Genomic DNA, 17,473 nt, shown 5'->3' with positions numbered 1-17,473 from the left:
GTGAAGGAGGTTTAGGTTGGATATTAGGAAAAACTTTTTCACTAGGAGCGTGGTGAAGCACTGGAATGGGTTATCTAGGGAAGTGGTGGAATCTACTTCCTTAGAGGTTTTTAAGGTCAGGCTTGACAAAGCCCTGGCTGGGATGATTTAGTTGGGAATTGGTCCTGCTTTGAGCAGGGGGTTGGACTAGATGACCTCCTGAGGTCCCTTCCAACTCTGATATTCTATGATTCTATGAGTCAGGACCAAGTATACCTAGACCATCCCTAAAAGCTGTTTGTCCAACCTGTTCTTAACCACCTCCAATGGGGATTCCCCACCCTCCCTTGGTAATCTATACCATTACTTAACTATCCTTATTGTAAGAAAGTTTTTCCTAATATCAAACCTCAATCTCCCAGGCTGTAGATTAAGCCCATTATTTTTTGATCTACCTTCAGTGTCTATGGAGAACAATTGATCATTGTCCTCTTTATGACAGCCCTTAACATATTGTTATTGTTACACTGTTATCAGGTTCCCTCTCAGTCTTCTTTTCTCAAGACTGAGCATGCTCATTTTTTCACCTTTCCTTATTTTTATACATCCCTACTGAATTTTACTCAGAGTGTCTATTGTTCGAGCAGTGGACTGGGAGTCAGGATAGCTGGTTCTATTCCTTTCTTTGGCACTGAATCACTTCGTGAACTTGTGAAGCCATTTAAATTCTCTAGTGCAAATTCACCGTTTCAGTGGAGGTTTGACACAAAGTCCTTTGTGGTATTTAAGGCTCACACTGGGGCTGCATGGGAGACTGACCAACTGTGTCTCTGTGTAGCGGGTGCCCGTGGAACCCCATATGCACCATAGAACTGGTCTTCGCACTAGTCCATGCAGGACTAGTGCAGAAGGTTAGTCTGGAGATAGCCAGAGGGCGAACATCAGATCCACATTTATGCAAACCTAGTGGCCCCACAGTCCAGCACAATCAGCATGGAAGGATTGTGGACGCTATTTTAGTTCACAGGCTAGAGTAAAATCCATGGGGGTGGAGTGCTGAGTGACAGCCCTACACTGTGGGACAAATACTCAGGCTTGAGGAAGTTAGAATAAATTTCACTCTCTGTGCCTCTGCTTACCAATCTGTAAAAAAAAAAAAAAAGCATAATATTTATCTGCCCTACTCTACCTTACTGGAATGTTCTTCTACCTAATTAATTGTAAAGTGCTTTCAGATCCTTGGATAAAAGTCACAAGAGAAATGCAAACTATTGTGAATACATGCTTCTTGCATCCACACAAAATCCCCTTCTAAAACATAGCTGCTTGTTAATTAAAGACTCCATATTATCAGTTCCACCTCAGCTTTTTCACAGAACTCTTTCTAGACAACTCTAGTGTATGGTACTGAGTCTGGGATCCAAAGTACTCTCCTTGCTTTCTTTTACTGTTTTCACTTTCCTTGGGAGCAATGCATGGGACTATATGGTCCATTTGGATTCTATGCTAACAAAAATGAAGGTTTACTTACAGTGTATCCTGTGATGGTACTTGCATGCTGCCTTGGCATTCTCCATTGTATGCTGAAAGCTGTACAGTTCAGTGAATCCATCAGTATATCTAGAGGAGGCCCCAGCCTATCTGCCTCAAAGCAAAATGATATTGTGTAAGAAGTTCCGGAAACAAAATTTCCTTGTTTATAATCAGCTGAGGGGCACATCTTTGAAGAAGAATACACATATGCTGCCCTATTCTTTAAAAACCTTCAGAAATCAGACAGACCCAGTCATTAAAGGGCAAGATTCTACCACTCTCACTGATGTTGAGTAGCTCCTTACTTGTGCTGTCCATGTGGTGCTACTCAGCGTGACAAGTGGAGCAGAATCTGACCCAGGATTAATTTGGGTCTATCTATCAACCCATCAAAGTACATTTGCTTTGCTTTTCAATGTATTTGCAACTACTGCAGCACACCTGTTAATTTACTTAGCATTAGCGGTGTAAACAGAGATGTGAGGAAAATTCCCTGGGGCCCATGCCCTTAGGTACACGCATGCAACCCTTGCAGACCATGTGAAGAAAGGGGCATGCATGAGAATTTACCTTCTCTGTAACCAGAGTAAATCTATGGAAATACTTAATTACTCTTCACCAGTTGGGTTAAAGGATTCTTTAATGTGTTTCATAATTTTTGTACACAACATTGCTTTGATGGTCTTGCCAAAAAAAAGCTTGCAATTAACTGAGGAAGGTTATTAGCTTTAATAACAAAGGCACTTTATCTGGTAAAATTATAAGGATCACAAGTCAACCCCTACAGAAAATTGAATAAGCACTGACAAGAAACTCTATCATCCTGAGTCAAACTGCAAGGACCATGAAGCATTGGGTGAGCCCCTCTTGTAACTGTAATCAAAGTACAGGTCTGGTGTCTAAGCTCTGGAAGCAAAACGAAAGATGTGGGTGTTTGTATGTGTGCATGCATGTGCACAGGCAGGTGCAATGAGCTCCACTTACCTGGAGAAACGATAGTGAGAGCAAATGTTACTACCCAAAGTGAAGGAATTTTAGCCACTGTCTATGAAGCCTTAACATAGAACACTACAACTCAGGGCCTCAAACCCACAGTCTTACAGACATTTCCCTTGAAATCATTAGGAAGTTTGACTATGGGGTGTGGAATCCGGCCCAAGATTTTTAACAAAAGTTCTGTAAGTAGCCAGACAACTATCAATGCTCTTGAAACCAAAAACACATGGTAAAGACTCTTCATAAACAAGCATAACAAAAAAGTGATGAAAATTTGCTGGTGAAAAGAATTTTCTATGGCAACTTTTATTTCCTTCATGGCAGCAGTTTTATTATATGTAATGTTTTTGTGACCTTATCTACCATAAATGACAGGGAAGGCTGAGAAAACCTGATTTTTCAACTAGTTCTAACAAAATACCAAGTGAAATCAAGTTATTTTAAAGGTCATTTTTAGATGTGAGACAAGCCTAAATCAGATTTACACTTGTCATTTCCACCAACTTATTTGATTTGAAGCAAAATACAAAACTTAACACCTTACAAATACTCACCAGAATTAATCAGCAACAATACTTTAGAAGAGAAGCTAAAACAAGAGTACTGCTGACATTTAGGTATTTTAAGAATTTACTCTGCATTATTCCACTACTAGGATGCTTTTGGTTTTATACATTTTTCTTTTATTGAACAGGCAGTTGGGGTGCCAAGACTGCTACTTATGATAATCACGTAAGTTTCACTATTTACCTTGTGGTCTTGTCCATTTCTTTTTTTATCTGCTACCAGCTATGGTGGATAAAATCTAGACACAGCCATAATAATACAAATAGACAAGGTTTAAGAAAGCACCTGATGAATCTGTTTTTGTCTCATTGTAAGACTTGTACTTCTGAACCTTTTGAGACTAAAGTTTGAAACCCAGGGCAGCACTAAAATACCTCTGTGAAGCTCTCCTGGATACAATAAGGGAGTACTGCACTGAAAAAATAAAACTAGAGTAAAAAACTTGGGGTCCAATCTTGCAAAACTTTCCTTACATGGGTAGTCCTTACTCACAAAAACAACTGCACTGAAGTGCATAGAAACATTGGAAGGAGTAAAGGTTTACCCAATAAGGCCTTTATTTAGAAAATGGAAAACTTGAGCCAGATTCTCAGCCCCGCTCCACTACCTGTGTGCTCCCTGCTTTTGACCCTGTGACCCTCACTCCCATCCCCATTTTATCATTTGTTGTTCCCTGACTTTACTTGAGCCCTGGGTTCAATGGCTCCTTCCCTGAGGCTGGGGGAGGTGCCTTTGCATGCAGGTGGGCTTGTGCCTGCCCATCCTTGGGAACTCAATATGTGCCCAAGCAGCAAAAAGGGAGTGGAAACCTCCTGCAATTCCCTCACTGGGTACACCCTTAGCATGATATACAGCTGCTGGAGCCATCTTCTAAGCCTCCCTCCTTGCAGTCCCCAAAAGGGATGGGTGGAAGCTCTAGCTACCCCAGCTGGCATATGGTCTCTAGGAGAATGTAGCCAGCTGGTGCAGTTTAGAGCAGCCCATGGTTCTGGGGCCAAACAGAGAATCAGGAAAGTGTAACGAGGCTCCTAACAGCTCCCCTTTTTTGCTGAACCTAGCAGTAGCTGAGTGCAGCAGAAAATTTGACCCTTCTAGTCCATTTTATCAGCTCCCTCTTCTGTCCTGCATTCAGGATCATCAGCTTGACACATATTAAAGTATTGATATACAAGAACAAGAAGACCTTACAACCCCCCTTGGAAATAAAACAGCAAGAATCTCAGAAAAACTAAACCTACTGGAAATAATAATAATACTTTGGTAGCCCTTTACATTTAGAAAGGGCTTTTCGAACTTTAACTAATCATCACAATAGCCCAGTGAGGTAGGTAAGTATCAAAGCTATGTAAATAATGAGGGGAAAATATGCCATAAATATTTCTTAGAATTTATAAACCAATTCACTTAATATTTTTGCCCCTCTTGTGCTTATTTGTTATGGATGTTCTTGCTGGGAAGAATTGAAGCAACTCTGAAGAATATCCCTGGAAAGGTGATTTTAAATTCTTAATTACAGATGTAAATTGCAGAAATTATTTGGTGAATAATTTGGATTACATTTGAAAAAAGTCACGATCCATTGCAGACACAATGAAAACACAAAGAGGCAAAACTGTTTAATAAAAGACCCACTCCAAATTATTCATCCAGATCCCCTATACTTTAGTAACTTCAATTTGCGGAAGATGAAAAAGACAGAGAGCCAAATACCACTCTCAGGCCTGGTCTATATTTAAAATTTAAGTTGACATAGCTAATGCACTCAGGGATGTGAAAAATCCACACCCCTGAGCACTGCAACTATGCTGACCTATACCCCGGATGTAGATGTGGCTACGTTGACAGAAGCATTCTTCTCCCCTCCCCCGAACAAAACTGCAGAACAAATGTGCAAATCAATGCTGACTGAGGCCAGGTCTACACTATAAATGTATATCATTATAACTACATCTCACAGGGGTGTGAAAAATCCACACCCCCTGACCAATGCAGTTATACTGACCTAACCCCCATTGTAGAAAAACTATGTCAACAGGAGGGCTTCTCCTGTCACCATAGTTACTGCCTCTTGCGGAGTGGATTAACTACCAGGATGGGAGAAGCTCTCCCATTAGTATAGTAGTGTCTTCACTGAAGCGCTACAGTGGCACAGCTGCAGTGTTTTCAGTGTAGACCTGCCCTCAGTCAGTGTTAATTTGTACGTGTTCCCCATCATTCTGCCCTGAACACATTGACTCCTGATTCTGCCCTTATGTGGGTGTCAAACTGGGCAGCACCAAAGGAAAACTTGAACAAATTAATGGTGACTCATTCAAAATTAACTTGTGTGGCTCTGTCTCCCACAGAAGGAGGTTTTGGGGGGAGGGAGTAGGAATATCTGGTAGTGTGTAGATTGTTACCCCCTCCTCCAGGTCTCTCTGCTGTCCCAGCCACAAAGCCTGCATCTTAGAGATGGCTTCTACAGTTTCAGAGAAATGTGTAAGAATGCAGCTGGTCCCGTAATTCCTCTTTCCATACACCCTGGGCTTGGATCTGCATGTGCAGAAGACTACTGATCACATAAGCTGAGGGGCGCTTCTGAACCCAAGGAGCCTAAGTGCACTTGTTGACTACCCTGCACGTTAGTGAAAGAGATGTGAATAGACCCATGTGCACCTAACTTCTAAGTTTAGTTCATGAGAACAAGCTTTTTCCAAAGAGGACTGGACTCTTCCATACAGAGGCGGATTAGGAGTTTGTGGGGCCCTGGATCAGAGTAAGTGGGGGCTCACACCCCCCTGCCTGCAGCAGGGTCAGGACATGAGGGATTCCCCCGCTCCCTGGCAGGAGCACCAGGCAGGTGAGTGGAGCAGGTAGGTCTGTGGGGGCACCCATTTTGGGGGGGCTCCCCAATTGGCTGGGGCCTCTGGGCAGGGGCCCCATTGGCCCTGTGGCTAATCTGCCACTGCTTCCATATGAAAAAAATGGTAAGGGAACTAGCTCTGGCTCTGGGATAAACAGGTAATAAAGCAAGGTGTTTTATCTAAAATCTATGTTAAACAATCTTCAAAATGATAGATGACTCAAGATGCTTGAGAATTGGATCAGATGATAGAGTGTCAGCCAGGAAACAAGAAACAGATCCGATATCCCCATGTGTTCTATAGATCGGTCAGATTAATGATTCATCTATTCACCTCAAAATAGCCAAGGAAGCAAGATTTGAATAAAACCACAGGACACACTGAGCCCAGCAGATAGCAGTATTATAAGTAAGACATGAGCTACTAAGACTGTATTTTACATGCTACAAAAGAAATAAAAATTGTTCTGTACAAATATAGCAGAACTCTTTTTTTTCCCTCCTGGAACTGGGTTCTGCAACCCAAGGCAGGCACAGAAAGTTTGGTGCACTCCAAAATGCTTTTCTGAAACACAAAGCGGAGGCACTAATCTTGGTCCCAAGAAAAAGTTTGTTGATTTATGAGGAGCATGGTTACACCTGTTCTTAATGTTTCCTCTGAATACTGTGTGGGTGCCTCAGTTTCCCCTATGCATTTCTTAAGTCTCCAGTGTGCATAAACGGCCGACACTCTGTCTCCTGGCAACAAATGACCGGGGCCCTTCCCCCTGCAAGGGGATGGCTAAAGGTGAACAAAGAGATCAGGTGACCTCCTGGCCCGGAAAAGAGACAAAGGCCAGAAAGGAGGGGCTGGAGGGGGTTTCAGTTTGGAGCTGGCTGGGGACGAGGAGTGAGTGCAGATGTAGGCATGGCTCGCATCTGGCTCGCGCTCTCCCGCTCCTCCCTCAGGATGGAACCGGCTGAGGGGTCCTGTCCTCTGAATCTACAAGCTCTGTTTTAGACCATGTTCCTGTCATCTAATAAACCTCTGTTTTACTGGCTGGCTAAGAGTCACATCTGACTGTGAAGTGGGGGTGCAGGACCCTCTGGCTTCCCCAGGACCCCGCCAGGGCGGACTCATTGTGGGAAGCACATGGAGGGGCAGAGGATGCTGAATGTCCAAGGTCAGACCAGGAAGGTGGAAGCCCTGTGAGCTTCTTGCCCTGGAGACAGTCTGCTCACAGAGAGGAGACTTCACCAGAGTCCTGATGGGCTTTGTAGGGAGCAGTTCCAGAGCATCACCCAGGAACTCCGTGACACAAAGTAACTACAACACTGGGAAAAATTACCGAAAACCATTCCCACCAAGACCAGTGGGAGCTGCAGCACAGACATGGCTCCCTCAGCCAGAGATAATTTTATCACCATTTTAAACATGCTTTCTGCAAAGCAAGTCACATTAAAATGGTGATACAAAACAATTCCAACCACAGAAGCCTTTTTTACCTTGTGATTCCCACCAGCTTTAACACTAGTTAGAGCCAGCGGAAGCATTTTTGTAAACTTCCACCTGTGTTCTTGTCCGCCATATGCTTCTGATGTACTAAGTAAACTGGGGAACAAAATGGAACAACTCCAGGCTTGCTCTCCTTCAGGAAGTCCCTTGTGATAATGTGAATTCACCCCTTTGCACTTCCAATGTGTGGGTACTACAGCTACTTCTACCCTCTGACTGGAGCTTGAGTAGACATACTCGAGATTAAAGTTATCTCGCTAACTTGGGTCCGAGAGCAGTGAAGCCGCTGCTGTACATAGAACCATAGAATCACAGACTTTAAGGTCAGAAGGGACCATTATGATCATCTAGTCTGACCTCCTGCACAACGCAGGCCACAGAATCTCATCCACCCACTCCTGTATCAAACCCTAACCCGTCTGGAGCTCCTGAAGTCCTCAAATTGTGGTTTAAAGACTTCAAGGTGCAGAGAACCCTCCAGCAAGTGACCCGTGCCCCATGCTGCAGAGGAAGGCAAAAAACCCCCAGGACTTCTGCCAATCTGCCCTGGAGGAATATTCCTTCCCAACCCCAAATATGGCAATCAGCTAAAACCTGAGCATGTGGGCAAGACTCACCAGCCAGACACCCAGGAAAGAATTCTCTGTAGTAACTCAGATCCCATCCCATCTAACATCCCATCACAGGCCATTGGGCATATTTACCGCTAATAGTCAAAGATCAATTAATTGCCAAAATTAGGCTATCCCATCATACCATCCCTGCCATAAACTTATCAAGTTTAGTCTTGAAGCCAGATATGTCTTTTGCTCCCACTGCTCCCCTGGGAAGACTGTTCCAGAACTTCACTCCTCTGATGGTTAGAAACCTTCATCTAATTTCAAGTCTAGACTTCCTGATGGTCAGGTTATAGCCATTTGTTCTTGTGTTCACATTGGTACTGAGCTTAAATAATTCCTCTCACTCCCTGGTATTTATCCCTCTGATATATTTATAGAGAGCAATCATATCTCCCCTCAGCCTTCTTTTGGTTAGGCTAAACAAGCCAAGCTCTTTGAGTCTCCTTTCATAAGACAGGTTTTCCATTCCTCGGATCATCCCTAGTAGCCCTTCTCTGTACCTGTTCCAGTTTGAATTTATCCTTCTTAAACATGGGAGACCAGAACTGCACACAGTATTCCAGATGAGGTCTCACCAGTGCCTTGTATAACCGTACTAACACCTCCTTATCTCTACAGGAGATACTTTGCCTGAGGCATCCCAAGACCACATTAGCTTTTTTCACAGCCATATCACATTGGCTACTCATAGTCATCCTGTGATCAACCAATACTCCGAGGTCCTTCTCCTCCTCTGTTACTTCCAACTGATGCGTCCTCAGCTTATAACAAAAATTCTTGTTATTAATCCCTAAATGCATGAGCTTGCACTTTTCACTATTAAATTTCATCCTATTACTATTACTCCAGTTTACAAGGTCATCTAGATCTTCCTGTATGATATCCCGGTCCTTCTCTGTATTGACAATACCTCCCAGCTCTGTGTCATCTGCCAACTGTATTAGTGCACTTCCACTTTTTGTGCCAAGATCTGTAATAAAAAGATTAAATAAGATTGGTCCTAAAACCGATCCCTGAGGAACTCCACTAGTAACCTCCCTCCAGCCTGACACTTCACCTTTCACTATGACCCGTTGTAGTCTCCCCTTTAACCAGTTCCTTATCCCTCTTTCAGTTTTCATATTGATCCCCATCTTTTCCAATTTAGCTAATAATTCCCCATGTGGAACTACCTCCCTCCAGCCTGACACTTCACCTTTCACTATGACCCGTTGTAGTCTCCCCTTTAACCAGTTCCTTATCCCTCTTTCAGTTTTCATATTGATCCCCATCTTTTCCAATTTAGCTAATAATTCCCCATGTGGAACCATATCAAATGACTTACTGAAATCGAGGTAAATTAGATCCACTGTGTTTCCTTTGTCTAAGAAATCTGTTACTTTCTCAAAGAAGGAGATCAAGTTGGTTTGGCACGATCTACCTTTTGTAAAACCATGTTGTATTTTGTCCCAATTACCATTGACCTCAATGTCTTTAACTACTTTCTCCTTCAAAAAATTTCCCAAGACCTTGCATACTACAGATGTCAAACTAACAGGCCTGTATTTACCCAATCACATAGGAGCTATGTTACCCATAACATAGGAGCTATATTAGCAATTCTCCAGTCATAGGGTTCAACTCCTGAGTTTACAGATTCATTACAAATGCTTGCTAATGGGCTTGCAATTTCATGTGCCAGTTCCTTTAATATTCTTGGATGAAAATTATCTGGAACCCCGCTTTAGTCCCTTTAAGCTGTTCGAGTTTGGCTTCTACCTCAGATGTGGTAATATCTACCTCCATATCCTCATTCCCATTTGTCATCCTACCATTATCCCTAAGCTCCGCATTAGCCTCATTAAAGACTGAGGCATAGTATTTGTTTAGATGGGCCATGCCTAGATTATCCTTAACCTCCACTCGATCCTCAGTGTTTAGCAGTCCCACTTCTTTCTTTGTTTTCTTCTTATTTATATGGCTATAGAACCTTTTAATATTGGTTTTAATTCCTTTTGCAAGGTCCAACTCTACATGGCTTTTGGCCTTTCTCACTTTATCCCTACATGTTCTGACCCCAATACGGTAGCTTTCCTTGCTGATCACTCCCATCTTCCACTATCCCAGGGAGGCTCTAGTTGCTTTCTTCCCCAATGTGATTTTTGCCCAGACAGACTCTGTCTTATCCATTCCATCACTTCTTATTTCTTTACAGGCTACCTCATCATTGATATACAGTGCTACTCCATCACCTTTGCCTTTATTTCTGTATTTCCTAAACAGCACATACCCTTCAATACCTGTACTTCAGTCATGACTACTATTCCACCATGTTTCTATTATCCCTATAATATCTGGTTTTACTTCCTCCACCAGTAACTCTAGTTCCTCCATTTTGTTACCTAGGCTCCTCGCATTGGTGTACAAACACCTTAATTTTTGCTGTTTGGCTTCGCTCACATTCTTTACCCAATTAGGCCCAGACATTCTACTGCCAGTATCACCTAGTAGACTGGTATCTACACTAACCTTCCTCCTTATGTCCATTCTCCTACCCACAGCTGTATCCTTTCTTATTTCATTTTCTTCCCTCTCAATGTTAACATCCGGCGTGGAGATTACCTGGACATCTCCCAACCATCTCCTCTCAATTCCTAGTTTAAAGCTATTTCCCTCCCTACTCAGGTGAAGTCCATCCCGAGAGAACAGTTCTCTGTCCATGAATGCCTCCCAGTGGCCATACATCCCAAAGCCCTCCTTATATCACCATTGCCTGAGCCATCTGTTGATCGTCATAATCTTGTCAGACCTTTGTTGCCCTTCTCTAGGAACAGGCAGAATCCCACTGAAGATCACCTGAGCCTCTATTTCCTTAAGCGTCTTCCCCAGCCTGGCATAGTCTCCCTTGATACATTCCAGCGAGAATCTAGCCGTATCATTTGTTCCCACATGAAGGACAATCAGTGGATTCTTTCCCGCTCCCGTTAGGATCCTCTTCAGCCTCAGGTCCACATCCCATATCTTAGCACCCGGCAGACAGCACACCCGTCTGTTCTCTGAATCAGCTCTGGTTACAGGCCTGTCTATTCCTCTCAGTAAGTAGTCTCCAATCACGTAGACCTGCCTTTTCCTGGTGATGGTGCAATTCTCGGGTCTATCTCCTGCTCCCTCTGGCTGCAAGTCCCCTCGATTCTTATTGTCCCTTGCAATCCTCTGCAACCTATCCCATATCCTCCTGCAGCTCATATTTGGTGTTGTTATTTCCATTGACTCTTCCCCTCTTCCTATAGGACTAGTTGCTCTTCTCTTCTTCCTTGCCCTCCTTCCTTCAGTGACCACCTGCTGTGCCCCTTCTTCATTTTCCAAATCCACAAACCTGTTCCCGAGCTCTATTTCTCCTTCACTAGCCTGTCTTTTCCTCTGCCTGGTTCTCTTAGTCACATGCCTCCACTGTCCACTTTTCTCACTCAGCAGTCTCTCCTCAGAGTTCTTTTGTCCTGCTTCCATCTGCGAAGTCTGAGCTTTTCCCTTCAGCCTCATCATGTCTGTGCTCCATCATCTGCTCGAACCCCCTTCTAAACTCAACCAGAGTTTCCACCTGCATCTCTAATCCTCGGATATTTTCTTCTATCAGCTCTATCAGGTGGCACTTCATGCAGACGAAACTCTTTTCAGGTACCCCCTCCAGGATCATGTACATGCCTCAACTTCCACATCCAGTCATCTTCATTGTCTCTTCCACTGCTTGGGTCACTACCACTGCTGCCTCTGTATCTGTCATAGCCTTCTCACCTAAGTCCTGTTAGTCCAGGAAACACAAACCAAACCAAAACACCACCACCCACAGCAAACCAAACCCCCAGTGAGCACCAAAACACTGCCAGGACACCACACACTCCCTTCACTAGCCTGTCTGTTCCTCTGCCTGCCTCTCTTAGTCTTCCCTCAAACTCCCCTTTGAAACTCCCACTCAAACTCCCCTGTTTACAGCTCTGTTTGCTGGCTCCTGTGCCACTGCAGCTGCCTGTGCCACTGCCTGACTGGTTGGCTACCTTTATAGGACCCCAATCAGGGAAGCCCCGCCCCCAAAACAGGGCTCAGCTTCTCTCCCAGCACATTGCCCTTACCAGCCTCTACACATATACATGTTTCAGCGTGGGCTGTATAAGCCCACCAGCCCACACTGAGGCATGTGCTGCGATAGCTTTACTAATCTGGTACCCGAGCTATTGAAATTAAAGTTAGGTCAGATAGATCTACCTGAGCTGCATTCATGCCCAGTGGCTCTGGTTGTGTCTTGCACAGATGCTAAAGGGATGGCAGATGGAAAGCACCCGCCCTCCCCTTGGACCAGTCACAATCTGACCCAGAGATTTTACTGTAGTGATGGGAGATTACTGGAAAGAATCGAGTTTTAAAATAATATTTTGAGAATCGGTACATTTCTGATGTCACTAGCACACAAATCCATATAATAAAAGTAGCTATAGATGTACTACATTAAAATATATGAGGCCTGATCACAGTCTCTTTGAAATCAATGGAAAAAATTCGAATTGATTTCAGTGTGAACTGCAAAAGGTCCATCATTTGTGGCAAAAATAAACAATGTCAGACTTTTATTTATTTGATTTCTACAGACTGAACTAGGTTAAAAAAAGAGTGCTGTGGGATGTAGATGGCATGGCAAACCAACAAAGGTCAGGAAGTCTTAAATAAAAAAAAATGTGGCATCTTTTCATCTTTTTGAAGCTTGGTCCAACTACCACTGCTCAGCAGCATTGAGTAAGAAAGCAGGAATCTCCCAACCACAATCAGAGAAGGGTGACTGTGTCAGTACCACAGTAGAACAGTGACTGAAGAGACACCTGTGCTGCCATTTTTATTATATCTGAAGCATTCAGAAGATGACGATAAGCACTATACAGCTTCTCTTTTCAGCACATGCACTGATGGGCCTGTGGGTTAACTAATGAAAACAACAAAAGGTGAAATAGAAGCACTGTGTGGGGAATTGAGCAGGAGTGAAGAGGATGGAATTTACCCCTTCTCTCCCAATCTAAAGCAGGCCACAGGACATACAGTGCAGTCCCTCTGTTCCTGGCTATTCCAGCTCACTCTCTGGAATAGCAGCTGCTGCCATTCTGTGCCCTGCATCAAAGGATCTACACAAGAGAAGATAAGAGAGTTCATTCCCTGAGAGCCCCCAGCATGCAGGGTTCTGCATGGGTGCTCTACCCTACCACCACAGGATTTAAGTGATGCAGAGGGTCTTGCATATGCTCTGTGTACATGGGTGAATTTTACGCAAGAATAACAAGTCAGGCTACGTCTACACCACACACCACCGGCAGTGGTGTTTAGTGTATGTGTAGGTACATGCTGCAGTGAAAAGTCGGCTGTGCCCACACCTTCACGTATTAGTGAAAGGCTCTTGCAGAAGCCTCTTCCCCACTGCAGGAGTCTTTCCAGAAGTAGGGAGCAGCAGGAGTCTTTCCCTAGAGGGGGAAAGGGCTCCAGCAGTGGAGAGCTGCTAGAGTCTTTCCCTTCAGTGGGGAAAGGCTCCAGCAGCAAGGAGCTGTCAGCCTTTCCCTGCTGCCTCCCCCATGCCAGAGCCTTTCCCCACTGGGCAAGTCTTTTCCTGTAGAAGGAAAGGCTCCCACAGTGGGAAGGCAGCGGGATACTACACTGCTCGAAATAGCAGTGTAGACAGGCAGGCACGGCTTGGCAAATAGAGAGCGTGTTCTGTTATTTATATCCACACCATAGGGGTATGTACTCTACAAGCTACCAAAAGGCATGTGCAGTGTAGACGGACCCTAATTGGAATTAATTTAGAGGTATCAGCCATCCAATTGTATTTGAATTCCAAAAGGTCACATCAATGGTAATGTTAGGTTCTTTTAGTATATGTTATGCACAGAATATCTCTCTCAGGTACAAGTAAGGTATATATCACTGTGGTATTTATAGCCTACGTAAAAGGTATAAGACAGCTGTGGTTTAGAACTTAAGCTAGAATACAATATAAGGAGTCCCATTAAAAATAAGTGGACACAATGTCCCAGTATTGACTTTGTCATGGCATCCCACCCCTTGTGGCACCTATTTAAGGCCCCAGTTCAGGAAAACACTCAAACACATACTTAACTTTAAGCACCAGACATCAATAAGATTTAAGCATGTCTTAAAGTCAAGAATATGCTTACACATGTGTCCCGCAAAGGGACATGTTCCTGAACTGAAGCCTAGCAATGTAACCCAATGGGAGTCCTTGCACTTAGAGAATGCAAAGATAATGCAGGGCTAATATCACAGACAGCACTAGCCGCTCAAAAGTGGGCAGATAGCAAAGCTGTTGGGGCACAGAAGGCAGCAGACACTGCATGCATTTCAAGGGAGGTGCAGTGCCCACACTCCACAGCACTTCTGGGCACAACTGTACATGCTTTAGGTACAATGCCTGGAGCTCCTGCTCAGGCAGAGTGCCTTCCCACTGCCTCAAGCAACATGACTTCAGCATCGTGCCAGAATCAAGCTCCTATGTATTTCATAGTGAAATATTTCAACCATACCATGCCAAACATTTATTTTTGTGTAACACAAGTTATATCAGGGGTCAACAACCTTTCAGAAGTGCTGTGCTGAGTCTTCATTTATTCACTCTAATTTAAGGTTTTGCGTGCCAGTAATACATTTTAATATTTTTAGAAGGTCTCTTTCCATAAGTCTATAATATATAACTAAACTATTGTTGTATGTAAAGTAAAAAGGTTTTTTAAATGTTTAAGAAGCTTCATTTAAAATTAAATTAAAATGCACAGCCCCCCAGACTGGTGGCCAGGACCCAGGCAGTGTGAGTGCCACTAAAAATCAGCTCACGTGCCACCTGCGGCACACGTGCCATAGATTGCCTACCCCTGAGTTATATCATCTGTAGAAAACAAGTAGTAGTCACAAATGTGCTGTAACCAGTCATGTCTTAACTGATAAAGGGGAATGTCCTCTCTGAAAGTGACCTACTTACTACCTGCTATTATCCTTTTATAATAGCTCTAGTAAATATAGGTATACGGGTGAGTTGTCACTCAGAGAGCAATCTTTTCCTCCTTCTAGCTAAGGTACATCCAGGGCACCCATCACCATAATATTTGTCACTACTGGCTGGAAATAGACATTCCAGACACTGCAAATATCTGATGATGCCCAAGGTGCAGAAATAAATGTTTGTTTATTTCAAGTTGACGGAATTTGTAGTGAAAATAATTAAGCAATAAAATATGTGACATAGTGGGTGTGTCTCATAATACCGTCAGAGACAGAAAGCTGAAGTCTCATGGGATTTCAGCCACCTCGTGCTTAAAGTGCATGTGATTCTTGTGCACGATTCCCTGGCAACACACTGTGTGAAGTGTGTTATAACTATTCTGAAATTAAGTGAAAGAATACATATAAAAATCAGACTTCTACATTGACTGAGTATTTCTGCCAGGGGCATGGCAGTGAGGATAAATACAAAGCCCATGAGAGTAGTTATTACTGAAATCAAAGACAAAAATACAGGTTTGTAATAGAGTGTGGTGCCATTGTAATCGTTATAACTCCAAATAAATAACCTTAAAAACCTTTTACACATCAATTGTCATCATTTAGGGGTACATTTGTCAGGATTTAGCTATATGAAGCTTCAGTGAGAATCATCTGGCTAAATTGTTGCCCAGTATTTGGAAAATGTTCTCCTTGCTGTCTCTCAATGTCTTTCCATCCTCTCTTACAAAACCTTCTCTTCTTCTGACAAGATACGAAGGCCAGGTCTACACTATGGTATGACAGCAGCACAGCGGCAGTGCCATAGCTCTGCCTTTGTAGTTACATAGTGTAGATGCTTTCTACAGCGAAAGGGGGGGGGCGTTCCATCACCATAGGAACTACTCCTCCCCAAAGGTAGCTAGGTTGATGGAAACATTCTTCCATCAATCTGGCTGTTTCTACACCAACGGTTGGATCCGCATTGCTAAGGCACTCAGGGGTGTGAATTTTTCACATCCTGGAGCACCATAGCTATGTTAACCTAACATTTAAGTGTACTCTCGGCCCAAATTACGCTTCTTTAGGAAACATTTTAATTCAGTACAATAAATATCTTTCATATTGAGCATTTAGACACATAACCTGCTTTAAATGAACAGTAATCTATCATGCAAAGAAACCACAAAGTCCAGATATATTTTATACTCTCTCTCTCTCTCATGCACACACTCTCAAAGGTTAACATTTAGAGGGAGTGGAGTCTAGTGTGTGACAAGGAGCAAATGTGTGTACCAATTCTCCTGAAAAAACATAAGATTTTGGCTTCTCAGAGCCTCTATGTACTCTAACCCAATATTTTTGAACCTCATTGTCAGGGGACACTGAACAAACTATTTGAGTGTCTCCCTAAAGGAAATGACATCAAGGAAAATGCAGACTTGTTTAGATCACAAGTTTGGGAACAGGCCTCAGCTTTACCTCACCCCCTGGACAGTGTACCATAAAACATATTTGTCTTCATTCGGACCAAAACTGACACAATGCATATCATCGTCACCTCTGTGGAGAGCACAGCTGAGCTATCACCATCTTGTTGGGCCGTCTAGATCAGCAGATGAAAAGGATAGAAGGCAGCATGTGGGGACCTGAAGAGAACTACGTAACAGAAAAAGTGCTGTAAGAAATGGAAATTTTCAAAAGTGACTAGTGATTTTGATTGTCTTAATTTTGGTATCTAACTAGAGACAGGCTGAAGGGGCCTGATTTTCAAAATGTGTTGAGTACCTGCCCCCTTTGAGGTGTCTTAGGCCTCAGATCAAATCAGGCCCCTTTGAGGTGTCAACAAAACTGGAGGCATCCAAAATCACTAGTGACTTCTGAAAATTCAGGCCTTAAGCTTCTTCTGTGTGTGTGTGTGTAACTGAATTCTGCGAGAATGCAGAGCAGAGACTAGAGAAATTTGAAAATCAAGCAAGGGACAGAAATTTGAGGTAACTAGTGCTTCTGGTGGAAGTGAAGGAATCTAACCTACTTACTTTCATTAACAAACCCATCCCACCTCTTTTGAGCATTAACAATGAGGCACAGGTAGATGCTACTGCATACTTAGCATAAACTGATTACAGAAGAGGGGATTGGCACAAACGCAACTGAGATTTTAACTAAGGCCACTGATTGCCAAAGGGCATGGAAGGCCATGCAGGACATCCATGTTGGAAAGGTAGAAAACTAATTTATTCCCAGACTACAGCTCCTCTGTGTAGAACAGGGCAAAAGAATCAATTTCACTGTCCTCTGCTGTCAGTAAGGTCACACTCCACCAGCTTCCCCATACTCTGATCCAACACACCAGGGAAACGCCATGTTTCTGTGACATGGGGGAGTCTAGACAGTGAAGAACCTATTTGGGCAGAACAGAGGCAAACTTCACAC

The 17,473-nt window shown here is 43.4% G+C and overlaps 1 protein-coding gene across 5 annotated transcripts in view; it reads right to left on the bottom strand.

Moving 5' to 3' along the window:
- EGFLAM (EGF like, fibronectin type III and laminin G domains) overlaps nt 1-17,473 on the bottom strand; it is a 129,538-nt gene that overhangs the window by 94,702 nt on the left and 17,363 nt on the right. For 4 of the 5 annotated variants that reach the window (XM_039545252.1, XM_039545253.1, XM_039545249.1 and 1 more), the window contains exon 2: nt 1,511-1,620. In XM_039545252.1, coding sequence (XP_039401186.1) covers nt 1,511-1,591 — 81 coding nt within the window. In that variant the 5' untranslated portion in view covers nt 1,592-1,620. Of the gene's footprint in view, nt 1-1,510; nt 1,621-3,062; nt 3,098-3,258; nt 3,313-17,473 lie in introns of those variants that run through there. The other variant, XM_039545251.1, reaches the window with a different exon arrangement.

The sequence above is a fragment of the Mauremys reevesii genome, linkage group 6 (genome assembly GCF_016161935.1).
Source record: "Mauremys reevesii isolate NIE-2019 linkage group 6, ASM1616193v1, whole genome shotgun sequence".
NCBI lineage: Eukaryota > Metazoa > Chordata > Testudines > Geoemydidae > Mauremys > Mauremys reevesii.
This window is presented reverse-complemented; position numbering and strand designations above follow the sequence as displayed.